At 47.7% G+C, this 24,848-nt stretch overlaps 2 protein-coding genes across 3 annotated transcripts; one reads left to right on the top strand and one right to left on the bottom strand.

Annotated features, from left to right (window-relative positions):
- Positions 1–13: 13 nt before the first annotated feature.
- On the bottom strand, positions 14–6,450 carry LOC122392810 (MICOS complex subunit MIC19-like). 2 transcript variants are annotated; one of them, XM_043388092.1, is made up of 5 exons: positions 6,307–6,450; positions 5,157–5,240; positions 4,504–4,944; positions 4,183–4,281; positions 14–190 (listed from the first exon to the last, which is right to left on the bottom strand). In XM_043388092.1, exons 2-5 carry the CDS (start codon positions 5,220–5,222, stop codon positions 173–175), a joined length of 624 nt encoding a protein of 207 aa, XP_043244027.1. In that variant the 5' UTR covers positions 5,223–5,240; positions 6,307–6,450; the 3' UTR covers positions 14–172. The 2 variants fall into 2 exon arrangements, with proteins under 2 accessions (XP_043244027.1, XP_043244028.1); XM_043388093.1 differs by having other exon boundaries at positions 6,244–6,421.
- Positions 6,451–13,712: 7,262 nt separating this feature from the next.
- LOC122392812 lies at positions 13,713–24,848 on the top strand. Its single transcript, XM_043388103.1, has 14 exons — positions 13,713–13,863; positions 14,760–14,901; positions 18,495–18,615; positions 18,814–18,978; positions 19,373–19,554; positions 19,993–20,085; positions 20,274–20,396; positions 21,059–21,199; positions 21,464–22,180; positions 22,448–22,808; positions 23,048–23,189; positions 23,444–23,647; positions 23,803–24,244; positions 24,696–24,848. Exons 2-14 carry the CDS (start codon positions 14,761–14,763, stop codon positions 24,840–24,842), a joined length of 2,979 nt encoding a protein of 992 aa, XP_043244038.1. The 5' UTR covers positions 13,713–13,863; position 14,760; the 3' UTR covers positions 24,843–24,848.

Genomic DNA, 24,848 nt, shown 5'->3' on the forward strand with positions numbered 1-24,848 from the left:
AAGATATTGCGTGAATGAGTAATAATTGCGTCTGTATTTCAACTGAATCAGTCGAATATATCACCCGGCGCCGGCTTTTCAGCAGCACGCCGCAACACATAGTTGTCACTGTCACACCCAAAACGGCATCGTCAGCCGCCACGGTCTAAATCCCGGCGCACGGGGGTGAACTTCATCTCATTAGACGGTTCTGGAACAAAACATAAGGGCCGTTACAGGATTGGGGGTATACCGACAAGCTGTTCCTGGTAGTCGCGAGTGGGACATAACGTTGGTGTACTGATGGATTTGGGATAAATGCGGGCAACCCAATGCTGGGTTAATTCTATTAATCAAGATACTTACTTAAAGGTAGTGTGCCAGCTTTCCTGGACCGTATGGAGTTAATGGCCCAGATAAGGAGAACCGGATTTTTAGAACTTATCCATACCTTCAAAACTCATGGAAACGTCTTAAATTCTTCAAATTTTGAGTACCCCAGTGCGAAATTCGCCCCGACGGGTTGTCGGTCGTACCCCAACCACATTTCACACCACTATGAACAATAAATGCACACACTGAAATCGCTATTACCGATATGCTCATCCAATCAAGTTTCGATAAACCCGTTCATCATCATCTCCTGCGGTTTCGAACACGCCTGTTAGGTGGCTTCTGATGCTCGTCGAGGTCGGAATTTCCAAATACGCGTGGTGCGTCGGGCCGCGCGCTCTGACTTCGGCCAAGAAAAATGCGTCAGCTGATCATTGTCATTTCTGCCACTTGCGTGTGGTGAAATGGGGTCATAACTTATAAGACGGCTTTTTCATATCAATTATTTTACATAAAATCATATTTCAAACCATAAATAATGTTCGACAGCCAAATAAAAGAAACAATACCAATACGGGCTTACAGTTTAAGGCTCGACATTGTGTTGTCTACGATTAGACAGCTGATAACTCATTCCCGTACGTCGTATGGTCGTAACACTGCATATTTACGTCTGGACAACGAGTTGCGTTGGAGAGGCCGGAAATAGTGGCGATTTCAGGACCGCAAGAATGGACCGTCATTGGAATGATTCTTTTTTAAACCGTGCACTGTTTTCGGCCGGAATTTAATAGTTACTACAAAATATTTTGTAATTACGTTTCTTACAAGAATGAATGCCATCAGGGCTAAATTTCTAATACTATTGCATTTTGTCAAGAAGCATATAGTGCTGTTATATTGCAGTTTTAGCGCGTTTGTTACAAAATATGAAGCGAATAAGCGTCAGTGTAATTCATCAACAGAGTGCCCGAAGTTACCTAACTTGAGGGAAAGCTATGCTAATTGCTCTTGTCCATCCACTAAAATTTATTAAATATTTTGCTTTGTGTATTCCAAAAGGAGAGGGAACTATTCCATTTGTGCCTTCATGTCAGAATTGAAGGTGGATCATTAAATTTTCAACGCAGTTTACAAACAAGCATTTGGTCTTTCTCGTTTATAAGCAGTGGCTAAGAAAAGGTTGATCAATCCTGAAGTTCAGTCATCGTACCTCAACTTGGCAGCAAGATCCCCCAAGGACAGAGGATTTATTGTATACATGTCCTGTAAATCAAAACAAACAAGCATTTGGTCTTTCTCGTATATAAGCAGTGGCTAACAAAAGATTGATCAATCCTGAAGTTCAGTCATCATAGCTCAACTTGGCAGCAAGATCCCCCAAGGACAGAGGATATATTGTAAACCTGTCCTGTTAATCAAAACATTTTTGTGCCTTCAAAGGCTTAAGTTATCTGTGGTGTGTTCGGAGTTAGGCTATATGGCTGTTTTTGTTGTACATATGTTTATGTGGAGATTGAATATAACTGTGACCCTGTGCTTGTTTGTATACTTACGGTCAAACAGGGAACAGCACATTCACATAACATACTCACCTAGCACCTAACTCATAGCTGTACCCTGCAGGATCTGTACTTGTTCATGTCTCGAGCATTAACAAAGCACTAAAGTAGCTTAGTAATCATTCCCCACATTTTCTGAGCATCTAACATGACATACAGCAGTGCAGAGCAGCTTCAGAGAAGAAACACTTTAAATGCACAGACTCACACCAGCCACCCAATGAGCCAGTTCCTCAGTTGACTGTTTCCCTGGACACAGCTTGGCAATGTGAGCTAACTTTTGGCAAGTTGAAGGTTAGCAGGTAAGATTGAGTTAGGGTGAGTAGTGAGTACCTACCTATAACTGGGTGCTACTGCCATGCAGGTCTTGGGTAGGCTGCAAATATGTGTGATGATTGAGGTTAGGTCAGCTGTCATGTTAGTCAGGTTCAGGTATGCTCATTGCTCAGGTCACATTTTTATGGACATTTGGCAAATTAAAAAACTAACAATCTGATCTAAGCTAACCCGACTAAACATACACAACTACTGACTATAGGAACTGAGCACCTACCTACTTGTGCCTACATCTCATACCATGTCAAAGTAGAGTTCCTTGGTGGAAGATTACCCTCAGTACTTTTTATCCCAGCCCTGTGAAGAAAACTAATACTTCTAAGCTCTGAGTCACTGCTGGCCATCCACAGGAAGAAACACTGAGACTGAGAGCTTTGCCATTGTATATTGGACCAATAATGACTATCACGAATGACTATGAACACATAATATGATCACATCGTTGCATGGATTGTCACATTAACAATTTTACTACAATCCTTTTTTCAAGAAATACAGTGATGATGATTAACATCAAAATCAACATAAAGTGGATTTAGTGATCCAAGCTTTCTCCTCCAGTAGCAATGGAATGATCACATGTTTCATTTGCCAGACACTGAGTACCTGATGCACATTACAATCTGCATAGCATCTAAGCATAGTAAAACTGCCCAAGTCCATTCATTCTAGATTTTAACTTGATAGTTAGCACTAATTTATCTTGCTGTTGTAAGTTATCATTCAATATTCATACCAATACATCAATATGCACTCATCGATTCAACATTTTCTGGCATGATCCTGCTCAGCGTGCTCTTCAGTATTGCTCCAAGGTCTGCAATATTATAGCTTGTTTTTGGACAATAAGCTCTTATAATTTTATTTTTTCTTGCTGATATATGAGCCCGATCAACTTGCGTTTATCAACCAAAATTTCATAACTTGTTCAACTTGATATTGATATTGCTCAGTAATCAGGACCTCTGTCAGCCTCCTGGATACTTCAGATTGTTTTCAGTCAACATGCTTCTTAAATATGATATAAGTCAATCTTAAGGGGTTCAAAACATCCAACAAAACGACGTACAAGAGCAAGAAAACCGCCAGATAAACTAAAAAATGGCCTTGGAACAGAGCCAAGTGGTGCTCCATTTGTTTGTTTACAATGATTGTAGTGCTGATGCATTTTTAGGACTCTGAACGTCGGCTTATAAAAAAATGAAACGTTTTCACAAAAGTTGTAAGGCAAGTAATATTTATCTGAAAGAACTAAAATATTCAAAAGCCAAACACTATGAAATACATGAATCGGAACGAAAAAGTAACCCAAAAATCCAGCCTAATCACCGGCTCCTAAAACTGCAACACAATCAGCACTTTTCCCCGCAACTCGTTGTCCAGACGTAAATATGCCGTAACACTATAATGACCTTTGCTTATTGTCACAAGTGCGCCGCATTCGCAATTGTTGCCCGACGCCTGTTTGCAGGTGTGCCCACTACAGTTGTTATACATATCTAAAAACCGAAAAACTTTTAGGCGAAAAAGGCACTATTCCAGGCCCATTTTTGATTTTTTTGCGATATTAGGTAAAAACAGAAGCTTCTTATCCTAGGAAAAATAAAATGGGAAATCTTTCAAAGGTGGCACACTACCTTTAATTTTCAAATGCATGTTGGTTATATTATTTGAGCAGAGACTTATGAGTAAGGGTGGCACTTCATGCCTTAAACTAGGTTTATATGCATTTCCTTGAACATCCACATTAACCACAGTATAATTCAAGTGAGATCAGTCATAGCTCGGCCAGTCAACCACCAGATCCTATTCGATCTTTTATACTGAATCGTTGGGCATTTGTAAAATGATCGTGGTCCTTCGATACTGTACGTAACATTCGCAGTAACTTTTAACAAAACGAACCCCATGATATTTCGTCTGTCTTACTTAACGTAAACCTTTTCAGACGCATCGTTATCTTAATACTCACCAGGCGAGTAAGATCGACACATTCTGAGAACTGCTGCACCTCCTTGGCGCACTTCAAACTCTGCTTGGGGTTGTCCGAGTAGCAGTTCATAACGCGCTCCTGGGAACAAATAGCCAACCATTAAACTCAGATACCGATATCAGGGTATAGAGGGAGTGGATATACAGTGGAGGGATTGGCTTGGCATGTTATTCCACCATGTGTCCCAAATACGACCTCTCAGAGAGCATGATGCACTTCAACTTTCGCATCAATTCTAACAGCAAGCAGGTCATTTCCCTCCGCTCACCGCAGTGTACTCCGGCGTCACCCGACCCTCACCTGGCCGTCCTGGCAGATGGGCGTGGTCGAGGCCTTGAGGAAGAGTCCCTGCACCTCGGCCAGGGTGCGGTGGAACGCCTCCGTGGTCAGGCCGTGCTGCTCGGCGTGACGCTTCTCCATATCATTGATCTTGTCGCGCCACGTCTGCTCCATCTTGCGCAGCTCGGCGTCCTTCTCTTCACGCAGCTTCATCAACGAGATGTAGGCCTCCTCCGAGTAGCGACCCGGCGCCGGCGGAGGGGGAGGCAGAGTGCGCCGCTCCGGCATCACCGGGGCGGCCGGCGGCGGGGGAGGCGGCGGGGGCGCTACCGGTGCTGGGGGAGGCGGCGGCGGCGGCGGCGGAGGCGGAGGGGCCGCCTTTGACTCCTCACGGGACTTTGGCTCTTCGGATGACTGGTTTTGAAGCTCATTACGGATCCGGTGAACCACAGAATCAGATATCTGAAAATGATGATTGTTACTTTTTTTGGCTCAGGTAGGCACAAGTACATACATGAAAATGAAATATCATACATGGATGAACACATGAGTTAGGTGGTTGCCTATTTCAGCAGAAAATAATCACATTTTCACCACATACTAATGCTCTTTAAAAAGTCTTCAGCAAATAATTGACTTCCATTGATTCAACAAAGGCAACTCATATTTCACACCTTGATTACACCTGTTGGCTCTTCATTTGAAACACTAATTCGCCTTGTACTTGTTGTGCCTCCCATGGTGGCTCCACCTGCACACTGTAACAGAACATTTTATATTAGCCATATACATACTTTGCCTAATTGTCTTTTTGTTACAACTTGAATTGACTGTCTGAATTGACTATATCACTGTCCTGTAGCCCTGTTTTAGTTAGTGTAGAGCAGCAAAAGCTGGACCCTTTGTGGCAAAAGTCTCTTGGGTTGCTTTGATGCTCAGTAGGTACCTATATAAAAAAACTCCCAGCAGTGACAACTGACAAGGATGCTTTTTTGTTGTGGTAGACACCCTGACCTAGATATAGGTATATTGGTGGTGGCAGCACCAAACAGATGAAGCCAGTTTAATGGAGCAGGTCTTGTCTGATGTCCAGCTTTGTTGGAATGCTTGACAGCATCCAAATCCAAATTCTCCCAATTATCTAGAATAGGTATTAGATATTCTGGTCTAAGGTCAGTTTTAGCAGCAGAAAAACAAACTGCTGCAACATTCTTTATTCCTAAAATGAAAATATACCCATAAATTTTATCATTAAAAAATAGCTGCTAGCATTTAGTGTCAGGTTGCATTAACTTTAAGAACCAAATTGTCACATTTTAAGCTTATAGGGCATAGGCCATAGAACTCAGGAGTATTACCTACAACCTGAACCATTGCAACCAATAACACAATGGTTTGCTTTCTTGGTTCGATAAGGACAAAACAGTCAGGTTTGCCTAACAAAACATGGCAGTCAATGGTATACTTTTCAGAGTTTCGAGAGTACATAGCATCTATTTTCATTTAACTAATGGAAAAAAATTCGATTTTGATCCCCATTGGGCATTGAGGAGCCTCTTTCAATGCGAAATTACGTAGAATTGTGTATTTTACATAAATAATAAATTACGTAGACTGTTCTACAAAACTTTCACATTGAAAAAGGCTCCTCAATGAGGGTCGAAATATTTGCCATCATTTAAATAAAAATACGCGGTATTTGCTACATATGACTCTTGAAACTCTGAAAAGTAGGTATACCATTACAATTAATTTATCTACCTGAGTAAAAGTCTATGACTTTAAAGTCCAGCTTAAAACATGGCAGGTACTTTTGATACTCACAGAATGGAGGGAATTTAGTAAATGATACAATACTTTACTTAAAAACCTCAAAATACAGAAAATAAATGGATTTGATCGCACTGGAAGACTTGTGCGTCATATTTTGCCTGAAGAGCGCCAGTTAAGTGAAAACAAACTTTTTAATATAGATCGTTATATGACATTTCTTTTTTACTTTGGGATTTTCATAAGAAATAAGAGAAAAACTTTTTCTTTTTTTGATTGCGTTCAATTGAACAAAAGCAGGCGAAAGACATCACGTTTTTTCAAGTTCATTAATTTTTATCGTGTTGGTGTGGTATGGTATCTTTTTCTATTTTATGGACTTTTCTCCAAGCTTACGAAAAATATATTACACTTTCTAGCGAATTTCTTTATAACTTCTCGTTTTTTCCCTACCCTGCCATTGTATGCATTGTTGGATTGCATATTTACGTCTGGACAACGAGTTGCGGGGAAAAGTGCTGATTTTGTTGCTGTTTTAGGAGCCGGTGATTAGGCTGGATTTTGGGGTTACTTTTTCGTTCCGATTTATGTATTTCATAGTGTTTGGCTTTTGAATATTTTAGTTCTTTCAGATAAATATTAATTGCCTTACAAATTTTGTAAAAACGTTTCATTTTTTATAAGCCGATCTTCAGAGTCCTAAAAATACATCAGCACTACAATCATTGTAAACAAACAAATGGAGAGCACCACTTGGCTCCGAAGGCGCCTGGTTGTTTCCGTACTCTTGTACGTCGTATTGTTGGATGTTTTGAATCCCTTAATTGACTTATATCATATTTAAGAAGCATGTGACTGAAAACAATCCGAAGTATCCAGGAGGCTGACAGAGGTCCTGACTCCTGAACAATATCAATATTGATATCAAGTTGAACTTAAAGTTATGAAATTTTGGTTGATAAACACAAGTTGATCGGGCTCATCAGCAAGAAAAAGTAAAATTTAAAGAGCTTATTTGCCGAAAACAAGCTATAATTTGCAGGTCTTGGAGCAATACTGAAGATCGCGCTGAGCAGGATCATGCCAGAAAATGACTGATGAGCGCATATTGATGTATTGGTACAGAACCTCGAACTGGCGCACGAGGGCCACCAAGGTGTGGAAAAATCAAAGAAGCTCCTGCGGGCTTGCGTGTGGTTCCCGGGTATGGACACACTCATGGAGGAAAAGGTGTCGGGCTGCATTGCCTGTCAGGCCACAGTCTACAAGCCCACCAGAGACCCACTCTGCCCCAGCGCATTACCTGAAAGGCCATGGCAGAAAGTGTCGGCGGACTTCTGGGGCCCGCTGAGCAATGGAGAGTACCTTCTAGTGGTCATAGACGACTACAGCAGATTCCCAGAAGTGGAGATCACCAGCAGCACCAGCGGACAAGCAGCCATCCCCCTAATCGACAAGATCTTCGCCACGCACGGCATGCCAGAAACGGTGAGAACGGACGGAGGACCGCCTTTCAATGGCCATGAGTTCGCCGCCTACGCCCGCTGGGCTGGCTTCAAGCATCAGAAAACGACGCCAGAGGACCCTGAGGCCAACGGCCTAGTGGAAAACTTCATGAAGGCAATCAAGAAAACTTGGCACACGGCACGGGTTGAACACAAGAACCCGAAGCAAGAGCTCTACAAGCTCCTAAGACAGTACAGAGCGACGCCGCACACTAGCACGGGACGGCCACCGGCTGAACTTCTGTTCAACAGGACATACCGTGCTCGTCTACCAGCCACCTGGACTAAGAGGCCAACACAACCGTCGCACGACGACCAGAGCGTGCGAGACGCACACCAGAAAGCAAAACAAACCCAAAAGGCGTACAAGGACCGCCCAGCCAACGTGACCCCCCACAACATCAGACGGGGGGACACCGTCCTCCTCCTGGGGCAGAGGAGCAAAACAGCGTCTCGGTACGACCCCCTACCGTACACGGTAACCAGCGCACGAGGCACACGGATCACAGCAGCTCGGGGACAGCAGACCGTCACCAGAGACGCCCAAAAGTTCAAGCGGGTCTGCCTACCATCACGGCCACCCACCTACAGACAGCACCGCTACCCGCTGGACCGCTATCACGACGAAGGGCCGTCCCTGGGACCAGTCGCACCAGTCAGTCAGGACCGTGCTGGGAGCACACCGGGAGCACATCGGGCACCCGGGACACTTACCTCTCCCGCTCCTCCATCGGCGGCGGGCACCGCCACCTCTGGGCCCGTCGTAGGCGTGACACCCACCCCCGATCCCGTCGCCGGACACCAGCAAACGCACGATCCCCCGGCTGCGGGGCGCCCAAAAAGGCGTACCCGCCCGCCGGCCTACTGGTCCGACTACGTTCCCCACTGAAAACATGCGACCACGAACCGCTGTTTGCGTCCGTGTCGTGATGTGAACCACCTACCACTCATCGCGTGCCATACAAACGCACTTGTTGTCGCGCGCTCATGCGTGATACGAGCGATACTGCGCTATCTTTTTGTTCGTTGTTCGCGCTCGTGAGTGATACGAGCGATACCGCGTCATCGTGTTGATCGCCGGTCGCCGGTGATACGAGCGATACTGCGTCATTTTTTTGTTCGTTGATCGCGCTCGTGAGTGATACGAGCGATACCGCGTCATCGTGTTGATCGCCGGTCGCCGGTGATACGAGCGATACTGCGTCATTTTTTTGTTCGTTGATCGCGCTCGTGAGTGATACGAGCGATACCGCGTCATCGTGTTGATCGCCGGTCGCCGGTGATACGAGCGATACTGCGTAATTTTTTTTGTTCGTTGATCGCGCTCGTGAGTGGGATACTGCGTCATCGTGTTGATCGCCGGTTCGCGAGTGAGCGACCAAGTCAATTATCATTTTGCTAAGCACTACCGTATGTTATGTTGGCACTGCGCTGCTGGGCCCCTCTTCCCGCTTTTGGGCGCAAGGGAGAGATGTAAAGATGTAACGATTGGCACTGTGATTTGCTCTGTCTAATGCGCAGCATCTCTCGGCTTACAGGGTTGTGTTGGCCTCAAGATCGGCAGTCTGACTGAATAAAGACTAAGACAGAAGGAAGCACTCCAGGTTTTTTACAATAACCATAGCTTACAACAGCAAGATAAATTTGTGCTAATTATCAAGTTAAAAATATAGAATGAATGGACTTTGGCAGCTTTACTATGCTTAGATGCTATGCAGATTGTAATGTGCATCAGGTACTCAGTGTCTGGCAAATGAAACATGCGATCATTCCATTGCTACTGGAGGAGAAAGCTTGGATCACTAAATCCACTTTATGTTGATTTTGAAGTTAATCATTACTGTATTTCTTGAAAAAAGGATTGTTATAAAATTGTCAATGATAGTGATCATATAATGTGTTCATAGTCATTCGTGATAGTGATTGTTGGTCCAATATACAATGGCAAAGCTCTCAGTCTCAGCGTTTCTTCCTGTGGATGGCCAGCAGTGACTCGAGCTTAGAAGTATTAGTTTTCTTCACAGGGCTGGGATAAAAAGTACTGAGGGTAATCTTCCACCAAGGAACTCTACTTTGACATGGTATGAGATGTAGGCACAAGTAGGTAGGTGCTTAGTTCCTATAGTCAGCAGTTGTGTAGGTTTAGTCGGGTTAGCTTAGATCAAGATTGAGCTTAGATTAGGTTATGTTAGTTTTTTAATTTGCCAAGTGTCCATAAAAATGTGACCTGAGCAATGAGCATACCTGAATAATCCGACAGCTGACCTAACCTCAATCATCACACATATTTGCAACCTACCCAAGACCTGCATAGCAGTAGCACCCAGTTATAGGTAGGTACTCACCCTAACTCAATCTTACCTGCTAACCTTCAACTTGCCAATAGTTAGCTCACCTTGCCAAGCTGCATCCAGGGAAACAGTCAACTGAGGAACTGGCTCATTGGGTGGCTGGTGAGTCTGTGCATTTAAAGTGCTTCTTCTCTGAAGCTGCTCTGCACTGCTGTATGTCATGTTAGATGCTCAGAAAATGTGGGAAATGATTACTAAGCTACTTTAGTGCTTTATTAATGCTCGAGACATGAACAAGTACAGATCCTGCAGGGTACAGTTATGAGTTAGGTGCTAGGTGAGTATGTTATGTGAATGTGCTGTTCCCTGTTTGACCAAAGTAAGTATACAAACAAGCACAGGGTCACAGTTATATTCAATATCCACATAAACATACAACAAAAACGGCCATATAGCCTCACTCCGAACACACCACAAAGAACTTAAGCCTTTGCAGGCACAAAAATGCTTTGATTTACAGGACAGGTATACAATATATCCTCTGTTCTTGGGGATCTTGCTGCCAAGTTGAGGTACGATGACTGAACTTCAGGATTGATCAACCTTTTCTTCTTAGCCACTGCTTATGTACGAGAAAGACCAAATGCTTGTTTGTAAACTGCCTTGAAAATTTAATGATCTACCTTCAATTCAGACATGAAGGCACAAATAAAATAGTTCCCTCTCCTTTTGGAATACACAAAGCAAAATATTTAATAACTTCTAGTGGATGGACAAGAGCAATTATCATATCTTCCCCACAAGTTAACTTCTGACACTGATGAATTACACAGTGTAGGTATATGAATTACACTGGCGCTTATTCGCTTCATATTTTGTAACAATCGCGCTAAAACTGCAATATAACAGCACTATATGCTTCTTGACAAAATGCAAAAGTAGTAAAAATTTAGCGCTGATGGCATTCATTCTTGGTGGAAACGTAATTACAAAATATTTTGTAGTAACTATTAAATTCCCGCCGAAAACAGTGCGCGGTTTAAAAAAGAATCATTCCAATGACGGTCCATTCTTGCGGTCCTGAGATCGCCACTATTTCCGGCCTCTCCAACGCAACTCGTTGTCCAGACGTAAATATGCTGTTGGATTCCAGGACAAATCTTCGTATGGCATTTCTTCGTCGCGCAATTCTTCGTCCGCATTTCTTCGTCCGCAAATCTTCGTCGGCGCATTTATTCGTGTCGCATAACTTCGTCTCGCATTTCTTCGTAAGCGCAAATATTCGTAGCGCATTTTTTCGTATCCGCATTTCTTCGTACGCGCATTTCTTCGTCAAGCATTTTTTCGTCCACGCATTTCTTCGTCTACGCAAATCTTCGTCCGCATTTCTTCGTCCACGCAAATCTTCGTCTGCGCATATCTTCGTCCGCAAATCTTCGTCCCCGCAAATCTTCGTCCGCAAATCTTCGTCCGCATTTTTTCGTCCACGCATTTCTTCGTCTACGCAAATCTTCGTCCGCATTTCTTCGTCCACGCAAATCTTCGTCCGCAAAACTTCGTCCGCAAATCTTCGTCCGCAAATCTTCGTCCGCATTTTTCGTCCACGCATTTCTTCGTCCACGCAAATCTTCTTCCGCAAATCTTTGTCTGCGCATATTTTCGTCCGCAAACCTTTGTCTCCGCTATCTTCGTCTCCGCAAACATTCGTCCACAAATGTGGTTCAATAAAACCATGAAGAAATATCAGACCATCAAGTGATTGACGAATTTAATGCATGGAATGGATGATCGAAACTTTTGAAGTCAGGTAGATGAGGTCTGTCAGGTGAAGCTATTGTATTTGGGAGCCGAGAATCGAAACATTCCATATCATTTGTGTCCCGGACATTCTTTTTTCGCGGTCGATGAATGACAATATAATCGCGATTGTACCCTCGCCGGCATAGGCGGCGGAACGGCGAGGGCACCGGGTCCGGGGCACCGTTCCCCTCTTTAATTTTGGCCTTTTAACAGTAGCCCTATGGGCGTTGCATGGAAAGAATGGGACTAAAAGTCGGCAGTGCTGTGCCCCCCCCCCCTAATTGAAGGTGTTCCGCCGCTACTGCTCGCCGGACCTATTTGTTTTCTACATACACGTCGGCCGAGGGGGGGGCGGGTACGACCCCCCCCCATCGCCGTTTCGCCACTGGTGGAGCTAGCGCGTCGCGGAAAAAACGAGCGTGTGCGCCGTTACGAGACGCAGAGATTAATACCCGATTTTAAGGCCTTCTAGGTCAGGGGTCGGCTTACGGCCCGCGGACCGGATCCGGCCAGGAGGGTGACGGTTGGATCCGGCCCGCGACCATCTGACGTCCTGCCCGCGGCTGATATCGACTTACGTCGTGTTCCGGCCCGCGGTTCCTTCAGAAATCGACTCCGATATAAAAGTGACTTAAATGTGCTTTGGCACAATAGTTCTTCCTTCGCACACTTCATGAGTTTATAAACACCATTTGCGGGTGTTTTTTGTCTAATTCTACTTCTAGACAAAACTTGTGCGGGCCGGACGTCAGATGGTCGCGGGCCGGATCCAACCGTCACCCTCCTGGCCGGATCCGGCCCGCGGGCTGTAAGCCGACCCCTGACCTAGAAGGCCTTAAAATCGGGTATTAATCTCTGCGTCTCGTAACGGCGCACACGCTCGTTTTTTCCGCGACGCGCTAGCTCCACCAGTGGCGAAACGGCGATGGGGGGGGGTCGTACCCGCCCCCCCCTCGGCCGACGTGTATGTAGAAAACAAATAGGTCCGGCGAGCAGTAGCGGCGGAACACCTTCAATTAGGGGGGGGGGGGGCACGGCACTGCCGACTTTTAGTCCCATTCTTTCCATGCAACGCCCATAGGGCTACTGTTAAAAGGCCAAAATTAAAGAGGGGAACGGTGCCCCGGTGGCCGGTGCCCTCCCCGTTCCGCCGCCTATGCCGGCGAGGGTACAAGAGATTATATTGTCATTCATCGACCGCAAAAAAAGAATGTCCGGGACACAAATGATATGGAATGTTTCAATTCTCGGCTCCCAAATACAATAGCTTCACCTGACAGGCCTCATCTACCTGACATCAAAAGTTTCGATCATCCATTCCATGCATTAAATTCGTCAATCACTTGATGGTCTGATATTTCTTCATGGTTTTATTGAACCACATTTGTGGACGAATGTTTGCGGAGACGAAGATAGCGGAGACAAAGGTTTGCGGACGAAAATATGCGCAGACAAAGATTTGCGGACGAAGATTTGCGTGGACGAAGAAATGTGTGGACGAAAAATGCGGACGAAGATTTGCGGACGAAGATTTGCGGACGAAGTTTTGCGGACGAAGATTTGCGGACGAAGATTTGCCGGGACGAAGATTTGCGTGGACGAAGAAATGCGGACGAAGATTTGCGTAGACGAAGAAATGCGTGGACGAAAAAATGCGGACGAAGATTTGCGGAGACGAAGATTTGCGGACGAAGATATGCGCAGACGAAGATTTGCGTGGACGAAAAAATGCGGACGAAGATTTGCATAGACGAAGAAATGCGTGGACGAAAAAATGCTTGACGAAGAAATGCGCGTACGAAGAAATGCGGATACGAAAAAATGCGCTACGAATATTTGCACTTACGAAGAAATGCGAGACGAAGTTATGCGACACGAATAAATGCGCCGACGAAGATTTGCGGACGAAGAAATGCGGACGAGGAATTGCGCGACGAAGAATTGCCATACGAAGATTTGTCCGGTTACGCATTGTTGTTTCAATTCACGGAGCCATTCCTATGTCAGAGCAAAAGGCGGGTAATTAAATTGGTTAAATTGCCCAAATTGCCTATATATGGCCTTGGTTAAATTGGAAAAAATTATTGTAATGAGGTAGGGTACTGTACTATTTATTGGTCTCAAAATAAGGGCCCAGGAGTTCTCTATATTGATATACCGTGGGCCCAGGGCCCAGGCGACCTGTAGTCAGTAGCGGCGGAACACCTTCAATTTGAATTAAGGGGGACACTGCCGACTTCAACAGTAACTTCTGGTCCCATTCAAATTCTATCCATGCAACGCCCATAGGGCTAATGTTAAAATGCCAAAATCAAAGGAGGGCACGCCACGGTGCCCCGGTGCCCTCCCCGTTCCGCCGCCTATGCCTGTATTTTGGATGGGATGCAGTGAATACCCTCACCCTCGCCACGACTCAAGTGGGGGTGGCACTGGGTATTTTTGCTGTAAAAACAGGCTTCCTAATGTGCAAGATTCTTACAGATGTGTGACAGCATGCTACATGACAGTAGAGTCTAATATCTGCCTGAGCGAAGCCGAAGGGTATCAACTGAAATAGATCCAAAACCTATAAAATATAAATCTAAATTGAGTCTGATCTGTATTCCTAAAACAAAAAGGTACTGCTTCAGTTGCGTTAGATAGGTAAATGTTAGCGATACTTGAGCTCAAGCTGAGGTCCATGCTGTTTTGAATGCTTGAATGTAGGGTATTACCTACTACTCAAGCAGAAAGCTGAGACAGAAGATAAATGGTTAGCTATTGAAAAAAAGGTTATTCTATTTCAACAGCTTGTCTCTGTCTGATTTGTTTTTTTATTTTGTGTTGCTCCTGCTAAGTGCTATTTGAAGATGCTGTTGTATCATGTGTGGACTGTGATTGCATTATGACCAAGACCACTATTTGTTCTCAGGATGGCCTCAATACATCAGCTGTCAGCTAAAACCTCACACAGCTTGTCTATAGGGCAAGTTGTGACGTCTGTGTTCAGCGTGGTGAAGGAACTCGTCGAAAATGCTCTGGATGCAGGTGCCTCATCTGTTGATGTTCGTTTGGTAAGGAGTGATTACACACAGGACTGATATTTTAGCCCGCGCCGGGCCGGTGCTCTGAGATTCCGCGCCGGGCCGCGGGGGGTGTCTGAACACCCCCCCCCCTTCTAACTCGGCTCCTGGGCCACGTAGCGACACGCGGTAAGTGGCAATCGAAAGAACGTCAAAATTAAGGACGAAAACACTTGGGTCATTTTTTGGGTCAGGTCAAAGGTCAGGTCACCAGAGGTCAGCAAAGGTAAAATGTTGACTATTTCAACATTTTGGAAACTGCCAACGGTTATCTCGGGAACCGATAGAGCTACAGCGCCGCAAAAAAGCGCATTCGATAGCCCTTTTACAGACCTTTCTGAGTAATGGTCTCAGATTTGACCTCAGGTCAACGGTTTAGCCTCCAGAGGGCAAAAACTCCCAAAATAGCCGTTTTTACGAAAAACGTTTTTTCGGCAATAACTTTTGACTCAAAAGAGCTATGACATTACTTTTGCCAGCATCGTGTTCCTCTTGTCGAGACGCGTGGAATGAACTATAATTTGACCTTGAAAGGTCAACTTGAAAATTTGACCTCAGGTCAAGGTCATGACCTGACCGGAAAAGGTCATGTTGCATATCAGTCGATCCGTAACGTCGAGCCGAACACATCTAAGGCGTTTTCAGCGCTCTATCACGCCTCTATCAGAAGTTATAATCGAAAAAACTGTTTTTCGTGACCTGAGATGACCTCGGGGACATAACGAGGGGTCACAATTGCCATTTTCTGGTTCAGTGTGTCTATTTTACCTACATCTCGATGTTTGAGAGTGTCTAGAATAGCGTTCGTGCAAAACAGACGCTTTTCAATTTTCTCCCATTGACTTATAATGGAGAGGCAGCAAAATTGACCTGACCTTAGGTCACCGATATCAAAATTCCGAGATATACATTTTATAAGTTTCAAGGCAATCGTTCAGTCGGTGTAGCTATGACGAGCATTCTTATTTTTTTCTGAGGTGAGGTCACTTGGCGTGATCTGGTGACCTGACCTAAGGTGACCTGGGTCTGAAATTTTCACAACATGTGCGGAAAAGATGCACGAACAGGTGTGCCAAAAACGGCTGCGAAAAACCGCAAGGGGGGGGGGGGTGTTCAAACACACACCCCCCCCCCCCCGGCCCGGCGCGGGTTAGGCAAAGCTGAGCCCCATTCCTAAAAAAAAGCTTAAGGTAACTGGTTCTGCATTTCCTTCAAAATGTACCTATTTATCAGTCACCTGTTTCTCCAATCTCCTATCCCCATTTTGAACAGTGAAGACTGAGATGCACACCAACAAAAACAGCCAAGACATCAGGTACCTCAAACTGAATTCATCAGGGCGTTGGGCTGCTAAACCCACCGAGACAGGCTGCAGTGTCTCTGTGGACTCACTTTGTGGCTGCTGTCTGCATTTAGTCTGCACCCCACTGTCTCGGTTTAACTCTCAGTCTCGCCCGTATTGACCTGTTTGCAGCGTCTTACATATGAGCGGGGGTGGAGGCCGGGGGGTGGCTCCGTTGGACCCCTCACAGTCGTTCTGTGCCCTGATCGAGCTATAGCGTTGTGGAAAAAAGAGCATGCTGCCTGTGACGAGAGAAAGTGGATGCCGATTTTTTAACCCTCGCCGGCACAGGGGGGGGGGGTTGATGCAACCCCCCCCCCTGAGGTTTTTCGCGAATAACTCGCGTAAAAAGCGGCCGATCGCGACGAAACTTTCAGTATCCTCGCATTGATCAATTTTACACCTACCCTGAAAATTTCATGACCCTGACCCCAATGACCTTTGACCTGTGACCTCTTTTCTGTGACCATGTTTGGCCGAAATCGCGGTTCGGCGCATGTCGGCTCGCATTAGCCGCGCGTTTGCAAGCTTTTCGTGGTTTCAAACGTTCAAACATGTGATTTGATGTTGCTCCCATGCATTAGGGTGGGTGTCAAGGTCACCTGAAGGTCAGGTCAGGTCATTGACCTTTTGTGACCTCGGGTGACCTCGGTTCACTTTTTCGAGTTTTACATGTTTCTAGGCTAGTTTTTGGAGCTGAATTCGAATTTAGCAACCATTTGAACATTTACGAAGTAGTTTTGGTGCCTTCGTAACATGTTACGAAGCTGTCAGAGGCGGGTGACACGTATTACGAATACCCGTCACAACCCCTACCGGTTGACCTGACCTGACCTGACCCGACCTTGTCTAAATGCTTCAAGACATCATCTCTGATCAAAACTAACACGATATTCGTGATCAGCACCCCGGAAAACCACATAGCAGCCACACTTTACGACTTTCTAACAGGTCCCGATTTTCCCGGTTTTCGGGTCATTGATCTGACCTGAAAGGTCACCCGATGACCTAGGACCTTAAAATTGGGTATCATCGGCTTCCTCTCGTGACGGGCAACACGCTCGTTTTTTTCCGCGAAGCTCTAGCTCGATCAGGGGCCAAACGCGAGGGGGGGTCGTACCAACCCCCCCCCCCCCCTTGTGCCGTCGAAGGACTCAAAATGGCCTGTGCCGGCGAGGGTTAAGGCCTAGGTCATTGGTTTACCTTTAGGGCTCAGGTCAAATAATAACTCAAAAGTCGGGAAAATCGGGACCTGCTGAAACATCGGTAAGTGAGGCGTTATGGGGAATTTGGGGTCCTGATTACGAATTTCATGTTAGTTTTGATCAACAATGATTGCATTTGGGGTAGGTAGGGTCAGAACTCAGGCGAACCAGGAGTAGGCCTCTTGCGTCATAAACCTGGTGTCAAACACCACTGGTGGCTTCGTAACATGTTACGTAGGCACCAAAAATACTTCTCAAATGTTCAAATGGATGTTGAATTCGAAATCAGCTCAAAAAAACACATTGGAAACATCTAAAACTTGAAAAAATTAACCAAGGTCGTCTAAGGCAATGATCTTTGCCTGAGGCTTCACATGACCATGACACCCAACATAATGAATAAAAACATAACTCATATGTTGGTGCATTTACAACCACACAAAAAAAAACTGGGAAGGCATGGATAATGTGTGATAACATACGCTGAATCGCTATTACGGCCTTACTTCTCGAGAAACGGATCACATGACAGGTCAAAGTTCATTTTGGTCAGGATCATGACATGTTCAGGGTAGGAGAAGAATTGATGAACTCGAGGGGACTGAAACTTTCGTCGCGATCCACCCCTTCTTGTGCGAGTTATTCGCGAAAAAAACGAGGGGGTCCGTTCCACTTTCCCTTTAAGTGCGAGGGTTTGTTGGCCGCTCGCGGTCCCAGACAGCGGCTCGGTGGGTGGTGAGTTATTGGATAATGGATGATCCACACAGGTAATGCTGTTTGTTAGATTTTGAAGGGTCGCTATCACTAGGCTACGTGTGCCTGCCGCCTTCATTTTGATAATTGGAATGACATGCTGAATCGATTGGTGCCACTTTGTTCGCAATGAGCGTGGTAGATGCTGAATTATGGAACAGCTGCGGACCGTAAAAAGCGGATTATTAGCTGGATTTTAGCTTTTCCCGTAATACTCTCATCTCTTGTGATACCAAAAAAATGTTTATTTTGTTTTACTGTTACTGATGTAAAACGTCTTTCAGGACGATTATGGATTGGAAAAGATTGAGGTACGAGACAACGGCAGTGGCCTGACACCCGAGGACACGGCTGTGATGGCCCAGGCCCATTACACATCGAAAATACAGGACCTAAATGACATGGGTAAGATGCGCATTGCACAACTGCCAGTGCACTATCCAGTCATCTAATAAATTGTAACCAGTGAATGTACGATTTTGTACATATCTACGTTTTCAACAAGAGCCTTGAAAGTAAACTAAATCAAAGCAATCACAAGCGCCGGAACCAGTCGTACCCAATGCTTTTGCACGAATTAATGCCACAATTCCTCTCTGTCAGGCTCGCTGGGTTCGTTCGGGTTCCGCGGCGAGGCGCTGTCGGCGGTGTGCGCCTGCTGTCAGGTGACAGTGGCCACTCGCACGGCGTCTGAACAGGCCGGCCGACTGGTGACGCTGGACGCCAGCGGTGCGATCACGGCGCAGAGGCCGGTGGCGCGCGCACAGGGTGAGGACAAGGACCCAGGGAGGTGGGGAGACGGAATGGATGGGCTAGGAAGAGTCCCGAGACCGGGGGATAGTGGTTAACCTTTCATTTTCATCAGGTTGGTTTCATTTCATCAGGTTTTTCATTTCAATGATGGATATGTAATGTGCGAGAAGCAAGGGATTGTAAATAAGCCGTCTGACCATCGGCATTGCTCATTTACCAGTTCGTCACCATTCTATTGCTCTATATTCTGTATTTGTTTTGATGAACTCAGTTCTCAGTATTTTTCGTTTTCCATCCACTATCTCAGCGATAAATGCGCGAACGACTATCCTGTCTCAATCCACCAACCCTGAACGCCCAGCCCGCAGGATCACGAGCCACGAGTCACTGACACGTCCCTGCGCCACAGGCACCACGGTGACGGCGTCGTCGCTGTTCAGCCGTCAGCCGGTGCGGCGCCAGCTGTACGGCAGCGCCAGGAAGCGGAAGGAGGACCTGCGCGCTGTGGAAGCCCTCCTCTCGGCCATCGCCGTCAGCCGCCCGGCCCTGAGACTGGCGCTGCACCATAACGGCTGTCAGCTGATTAATAAGGTGGGTGGCGCTGTGGCGGGGGCAACAGGGCTCACGAAGAAACGCTAGGAAAGGGTGACATGGCAGACTGAGCTGGCTGAGTATGTTGAATTTCGAGCGGTTGTGCCTGCAGTGATGCGTTCAATCACTTAATTGATCAGGAGCTAAGCGCTATCCGTTTTGCTAAACTTGAACCTTTTCCACGTATGCGGTCTCGTGAACTTTAAGGCATTTTATGACTATCCCGGTTGGGCCATGCAGGGCAAGCTTTGTTTGTCTTTAGTTCTAACTCGAAACCCACTCAAATGAAGTGTTCGAACGGCATTTATTCAAAGATAGCACTACATTATCGTGATTGACCCGTGTCATTGTCCACACCCTCAGGTCCGGCCACGTAGTTTATTGACGATCTAAAACGCTTAGCTGTCCATGATGACTAACGCGCCCATTCATCCTCAGGCGCCGTGCGACTCGAACCGGTCTGCGGCCCTCCAGGTGCTGAAGTCAGAGGCAGCCCGCCAGCTGCGGCCCCTGTCGCTCAAAGATGAAACGGTGCGTTCCAGACAGCTGACATTTTCCCCGTCTTCTGATCCTAAATCAGTCGCTACATATCGCTGTGCGGCATTACGGAAAGTACTATCACTGCTTATGAGAGGTTGATACTATGAAACTGTACTATGAGAAGTTGATGTGCGTCTCATTATTGACCGGTATCGCTTATGTCCTGAACCTGTCTGCAGATATCGGTGGAGGCTCTCCTCCCGTCACCGGACACCTCTCCTAAAATCGCCGGGAGATCCACTGGGGACCAGTGCTTCGTCATCGTCAACGGCCGGGTCGTCACCTTCAAGAGGGTGGAAAAGGTGGGACTAGCTACTGTTAAGGCCGCCCCACACCGGACCTTGCATGCGGGTTGCGAGTTTTTGGGTTTTCGGGTTTCCTCAAAATCAAATAATGCAAGTTAAGCTGAGTGACCCACACTACCATCGAACAAGCGAGTCTGCATGTTTTTACCTTGCGAGCCACCTTGCATCGCATTCCAAAAGCTGATTTTGAGTCAACTTTCGATTTTCCTCGCTGCGAGGTCTGCGAGTTCTGCGAGGTTTGCGGGTTTTTCGTTGAAGTCGAATTTAGGTTCGTTGCGCTGGTTTTGCGACTAATATGTAATTTTTTGAAGATGTACCGGCTTCACTGCATTCATGAAGTTACCATAAGGGAACGGTCTAATCACTCTATGAATTAGTATTATGCCCGCAAACTCAAAACCCGCAAACTCGCAACCCGCATGCGAGGTCCGGTGTGGGGCGGCCATTACATGTAAATTCACAGCGGATCTGTCGCTGCTTGTGAAATTGTGAACTTTGGTAGGATCTAGGCTTCATTGTCACTCGTCAGTCGTCATTATCTTTTCTCATCATCTCTGCATTAAGTGTGCCATGACTGTCTTTATTTCGAGTAATGCAATGTTTTACCGGGTCTCGCAATACTCACGATTTCCCGATTGTTCTTCCCTTCTACTGTCCAGCTGCTGCGGGACCAGTTTTCGTCGTTCCACGGCCTGAGTCCGACCAGGACGCCGGTGTCCGTGGTGCTGATCACCGTGCCGCCCGACCAGCTGGATGTCAACCTGGAGCCCAACAAGACGCGGCTGCTGCTCCTCTGTGAGGTAGCGACAGGGAATCGGAGATATTTCCGGCGGGACATGGATGAAAACGTGTTTTTATGAAAATAGTACGCATAAACTGAAGTACTTCCTGACTTCATAAGTCATGTTCATGTATGATCACGAAGCAGCGGTGTTCGGTCATGATTGTAAGGTACTTGGAACTTACCTATTTATTTGTCTTCAGAAAAATATTCAGTTCAAAAATAATCGTCGTGCGCCAGCTCTCATCTCGACATCACAGTTAGATGCTGTCCCTTTTCACAGGAGAAGCTGTTGACTCTCTTAGAGTCCGGTCTGGCGGAGTTTTACCGTCATCAGGAGGTTTCCGAACCTACAGCGGACCCGTCTGCAAACTCCTCCGACCGGCCTCTCATCACGGCGACGCAAGAGGCGAAAACTGGCACGGCGATGGTTCCGGGGCCGGCGCCAGGAAACACGTCAGTGGCCGCACCTCAGCTCACCGAGGCTGAATCGATCCCACCGCCGACTACCGTTGAGGAAAGCCTTGGTGAAACTCAGTGCCGAGAGGCCGAGGCGCAGGCACACGCGGATAAACCCGTCAGCAATGACCGGACAATCACTGTGAAAGACGCCGTGAATCCTCTAAGAGATGTGACGAACGTCACAGAACCCGTAGCTGCAACTGTAACACATCCTGTGACGGTACCTGTGGAGACCGTGACGACCCCCGTGACGGCAGAGTCACACCCCGTGACGGCCGTGTCACAGCCCAGTAGACCCGTGACGGAGGGAGACGGTGTGCCGGAGCTGGGTGACATCGAGTGGGAGGGCTCGTCGGAGAGCCTGTTTGGTGACAATTTTCTCGGAGTGGACGGTGGCGATGGGGACACGGGTCCGCCTCCGGCTGATGAAGAGGAGGGATCTGCAGAGGAGAGTTTCGGGCCGATGAGGTATATCGGGGCCCGCCCGGACGCCTGGGCCACCGGCCGGCTTCTCGACTCGCAGGGAGATGTTATAGAGGTGAGTTGCGTAATGGGACGCCTGCAGAGTGCAGAGTGATGTGAATTTTAGTTATTACGTTCAATGGCTCGCGCGAATGGCACCATCACATCCACTCTGACGGCCCAGTTTTTTTTTAACCTTTCTCATTTATTTATATGGCGTGCTCTAAATGTTCTTAACTTCTTGATCACATCTACGAGTTCCTATAGTTCGGGTGAAGTCTATCTTTGCATGCCCTAGCTCGTTGTTGCGTCAAACTTATTGCTTCTCTTCCCCTGCCCTCAGCCGACAAAGCTGATAACAGCACACGGAGAGCCAGCCTCCAAGCGGCCCAAGATCCAGCCGTCCATTCGCGAGGCCTTCAGCTCCGTCGGTCGACCACCGTTCACCGCCAACGGTCCGCCTAACTCTACCTCCGCCGCGACTGTGGGCGGCACAAACGGTCGAACTGGCCCTGACGCCACCCCGGCGGCAGGTGGCGGCGCAGTCGCTGATAAGCCTGCCGCTGCCGCCCCGAAGTCGCCGCCGGCGAAGCGCCCTCGTCCGGCCGCGCCCGGGGAGCCAGAATACGAACCAGTGGCCTCACAGGTGGTCCGTCGAGCCGGCACCGCCTTCCACTACTACTGCAAGGACATGAGGCGCAAATGTGAGCTCGCCAAACGCTGCAGAGTGCAGAGACAGCGGGTGCATGTGACTGACGGGTGCATGCGAGGGATTTATTTTGAATTCGATGGATTAGTTCGAGAATGAGATGTTTACGGTCTAAAAATAATGTGTCTCGAGTTTAATGCGATCACCTCGAATAACCATCAACAAAGACCAAAAGGCATGCTAATCAGTGATTTATTTTCGTACTTCGTTCCAACTTCGCCCTCCCCTTCTCAGACCTGTCGCTGGACCCGACGATAGACATCGGTAAGCTAAGCGCGGCCCTGGCGGACGGCTGGAAGGCTGCCCTTCCCTCCGTCAGACGGCAGTTCGAGGACATGGCGCGAGAAGACGAGAAGCGGTACAAGGAGGACGTCAGGTGAGGAACGGGTCATGGAGGGGAGGGTAGGCGACGTGTGTGCTGTTCTCGTAGGGCCATGTAAATAGGTTATGATCGGCTAAGGTGTGTCTCGTCTGAGGGAGTGTCCTTTGTTTAGCTGACTGGCTCTGGTTAAATGTTCAAGTAGTTTTTTTTTCGCATGCAACGTGTTTCGCTAAGCTTCGGTCTTTTATTTGTGTGCAAAGGTTCAATGGAAGCTGGATTGTTCAACGCTTCTTCTCTACCGTCCCCAGGAAGGCAAAGCTGGCAGAGATGATCTGCACCCCTCAGCGAACCATCACTGACTTCTGTCGAGTGGACACGGCGCTACGGCGGATGGTAGCGCCTCTTACCCCTGAGGCCAGGGCCAGTCGGCCCAGGAGGCGCTCAAAAACCATGTCAGTGCGCGGCATGGAGGAGCAAATCCGTCGGCTGGAGGCGGGAGAGAGGCCGGACGGGTGAGTGGCATGCGAATGGGAATCTGTAAAATGTTTAGTATCTTCGAGGACCTCTAGGTAGGTTACGGTGAAATGTGTCCATGGAAACTATCACAAGATGTATCTGAAGATGATTTTGTGAACTACGAAGTCTGACGCAGCTGCCTTCATTCCAGGTGTGCGGCCACGGGCGATCTCCGGGTCATCGGGCCGGTGGAGTCGCACCACGCCTGGGTGGTGTACCGCTCCTCCCAGCTGGTGCTGGTGAACCCTCTGCGCCTCTCGGAGATGGCCACCCTCTCCCGCCTGCTGTCCACCTTCCATTTCCCCTGCCGACCTCTCTCCCCTCCACTACCGCTCACTAGCGCCGCGCTCGGCGCCGCCGCGCACTCCACACTCTGCGCGCTGCCGCGAGATGGCAGTCGTGTCGCGGACGTCCGTCTAGAGGCGAACGGGTTTGGTGTGGAGGTGGCCGGTGATTCGGCGCGGCTGGTGGCGGTGACCGACTGTATGGAGTTTTACGGTGCCCCGGATCTGGTGGAGGTGCTAAGGAAGGTGTCGGAGGGAGCGGAGACGGTGGAGGACAGCCGACCTGCCAGGGCCGTCAGCTGGCTGCGGGTGAGGCGGAAATCCGGGGACGTGCTGGGGTAGGAATTAGGAAAGGAGGGACAGAAGGGAATAGTCACTTCAGTTCAGCACGATGTAGCACATTTTTTAGCTCAGAGTTGTATCATTTATCAGTTCGATCACGGAGGGCCCTGTTTCATGACACGACGCTACAGTGCGCTAAACGTATCGCTGAATTGGGTTTCCATGAAAACATCGAACACGGACGCCAGAGCATTATGAGCGTCCGACTTTGTTGATATTTCCATGGAAACCCAATGCTGCGATACGCGTAGCGCTTTGTAGCGTCGGGTCCTCCACAAATAACTCGCCGCAGCTGCGGTGGAACATTTTTCATCGTTTCCTGACCCCTGACCCCAAAGGGTTACCCTGACCCCATCCCTGACCCGGACTATCTGAGGATGGAGCAGCAATGACCTGACCTGACCCCCGTCCCCGACAGGCGGAGGCGGTGAGGATCTCTCAGGGTGGCGGAGCACGCATGTCCCGTGAGGAGGTAGACTCGCTGGTCCACGACACGCCCGACCTCGACGGTAACTGCTTCCACGGACGGCCGCTAGGGGCGCCACTGTATGATCTGGTCACCTGATATGAG

This window comes from Amphibalanus amphitrite, unplaced genomic scaffold (assembly GCF_019059575.1).
Source record: "Amphibalanus amphitrite isolate SeventyFive unplaced genomic scaffold, NRLGWU_Aamphi_draft 000502F_arrow, whole genome shotgun sequence".
Classification (NCBI taxonomy): domain Eukaryota; kingdom Metazoa; phylum Arthropoda; class Thecostraca; order Balanomorpha; family Balanidae; genus Amphibalanus; species Amphibalanus amphitrite.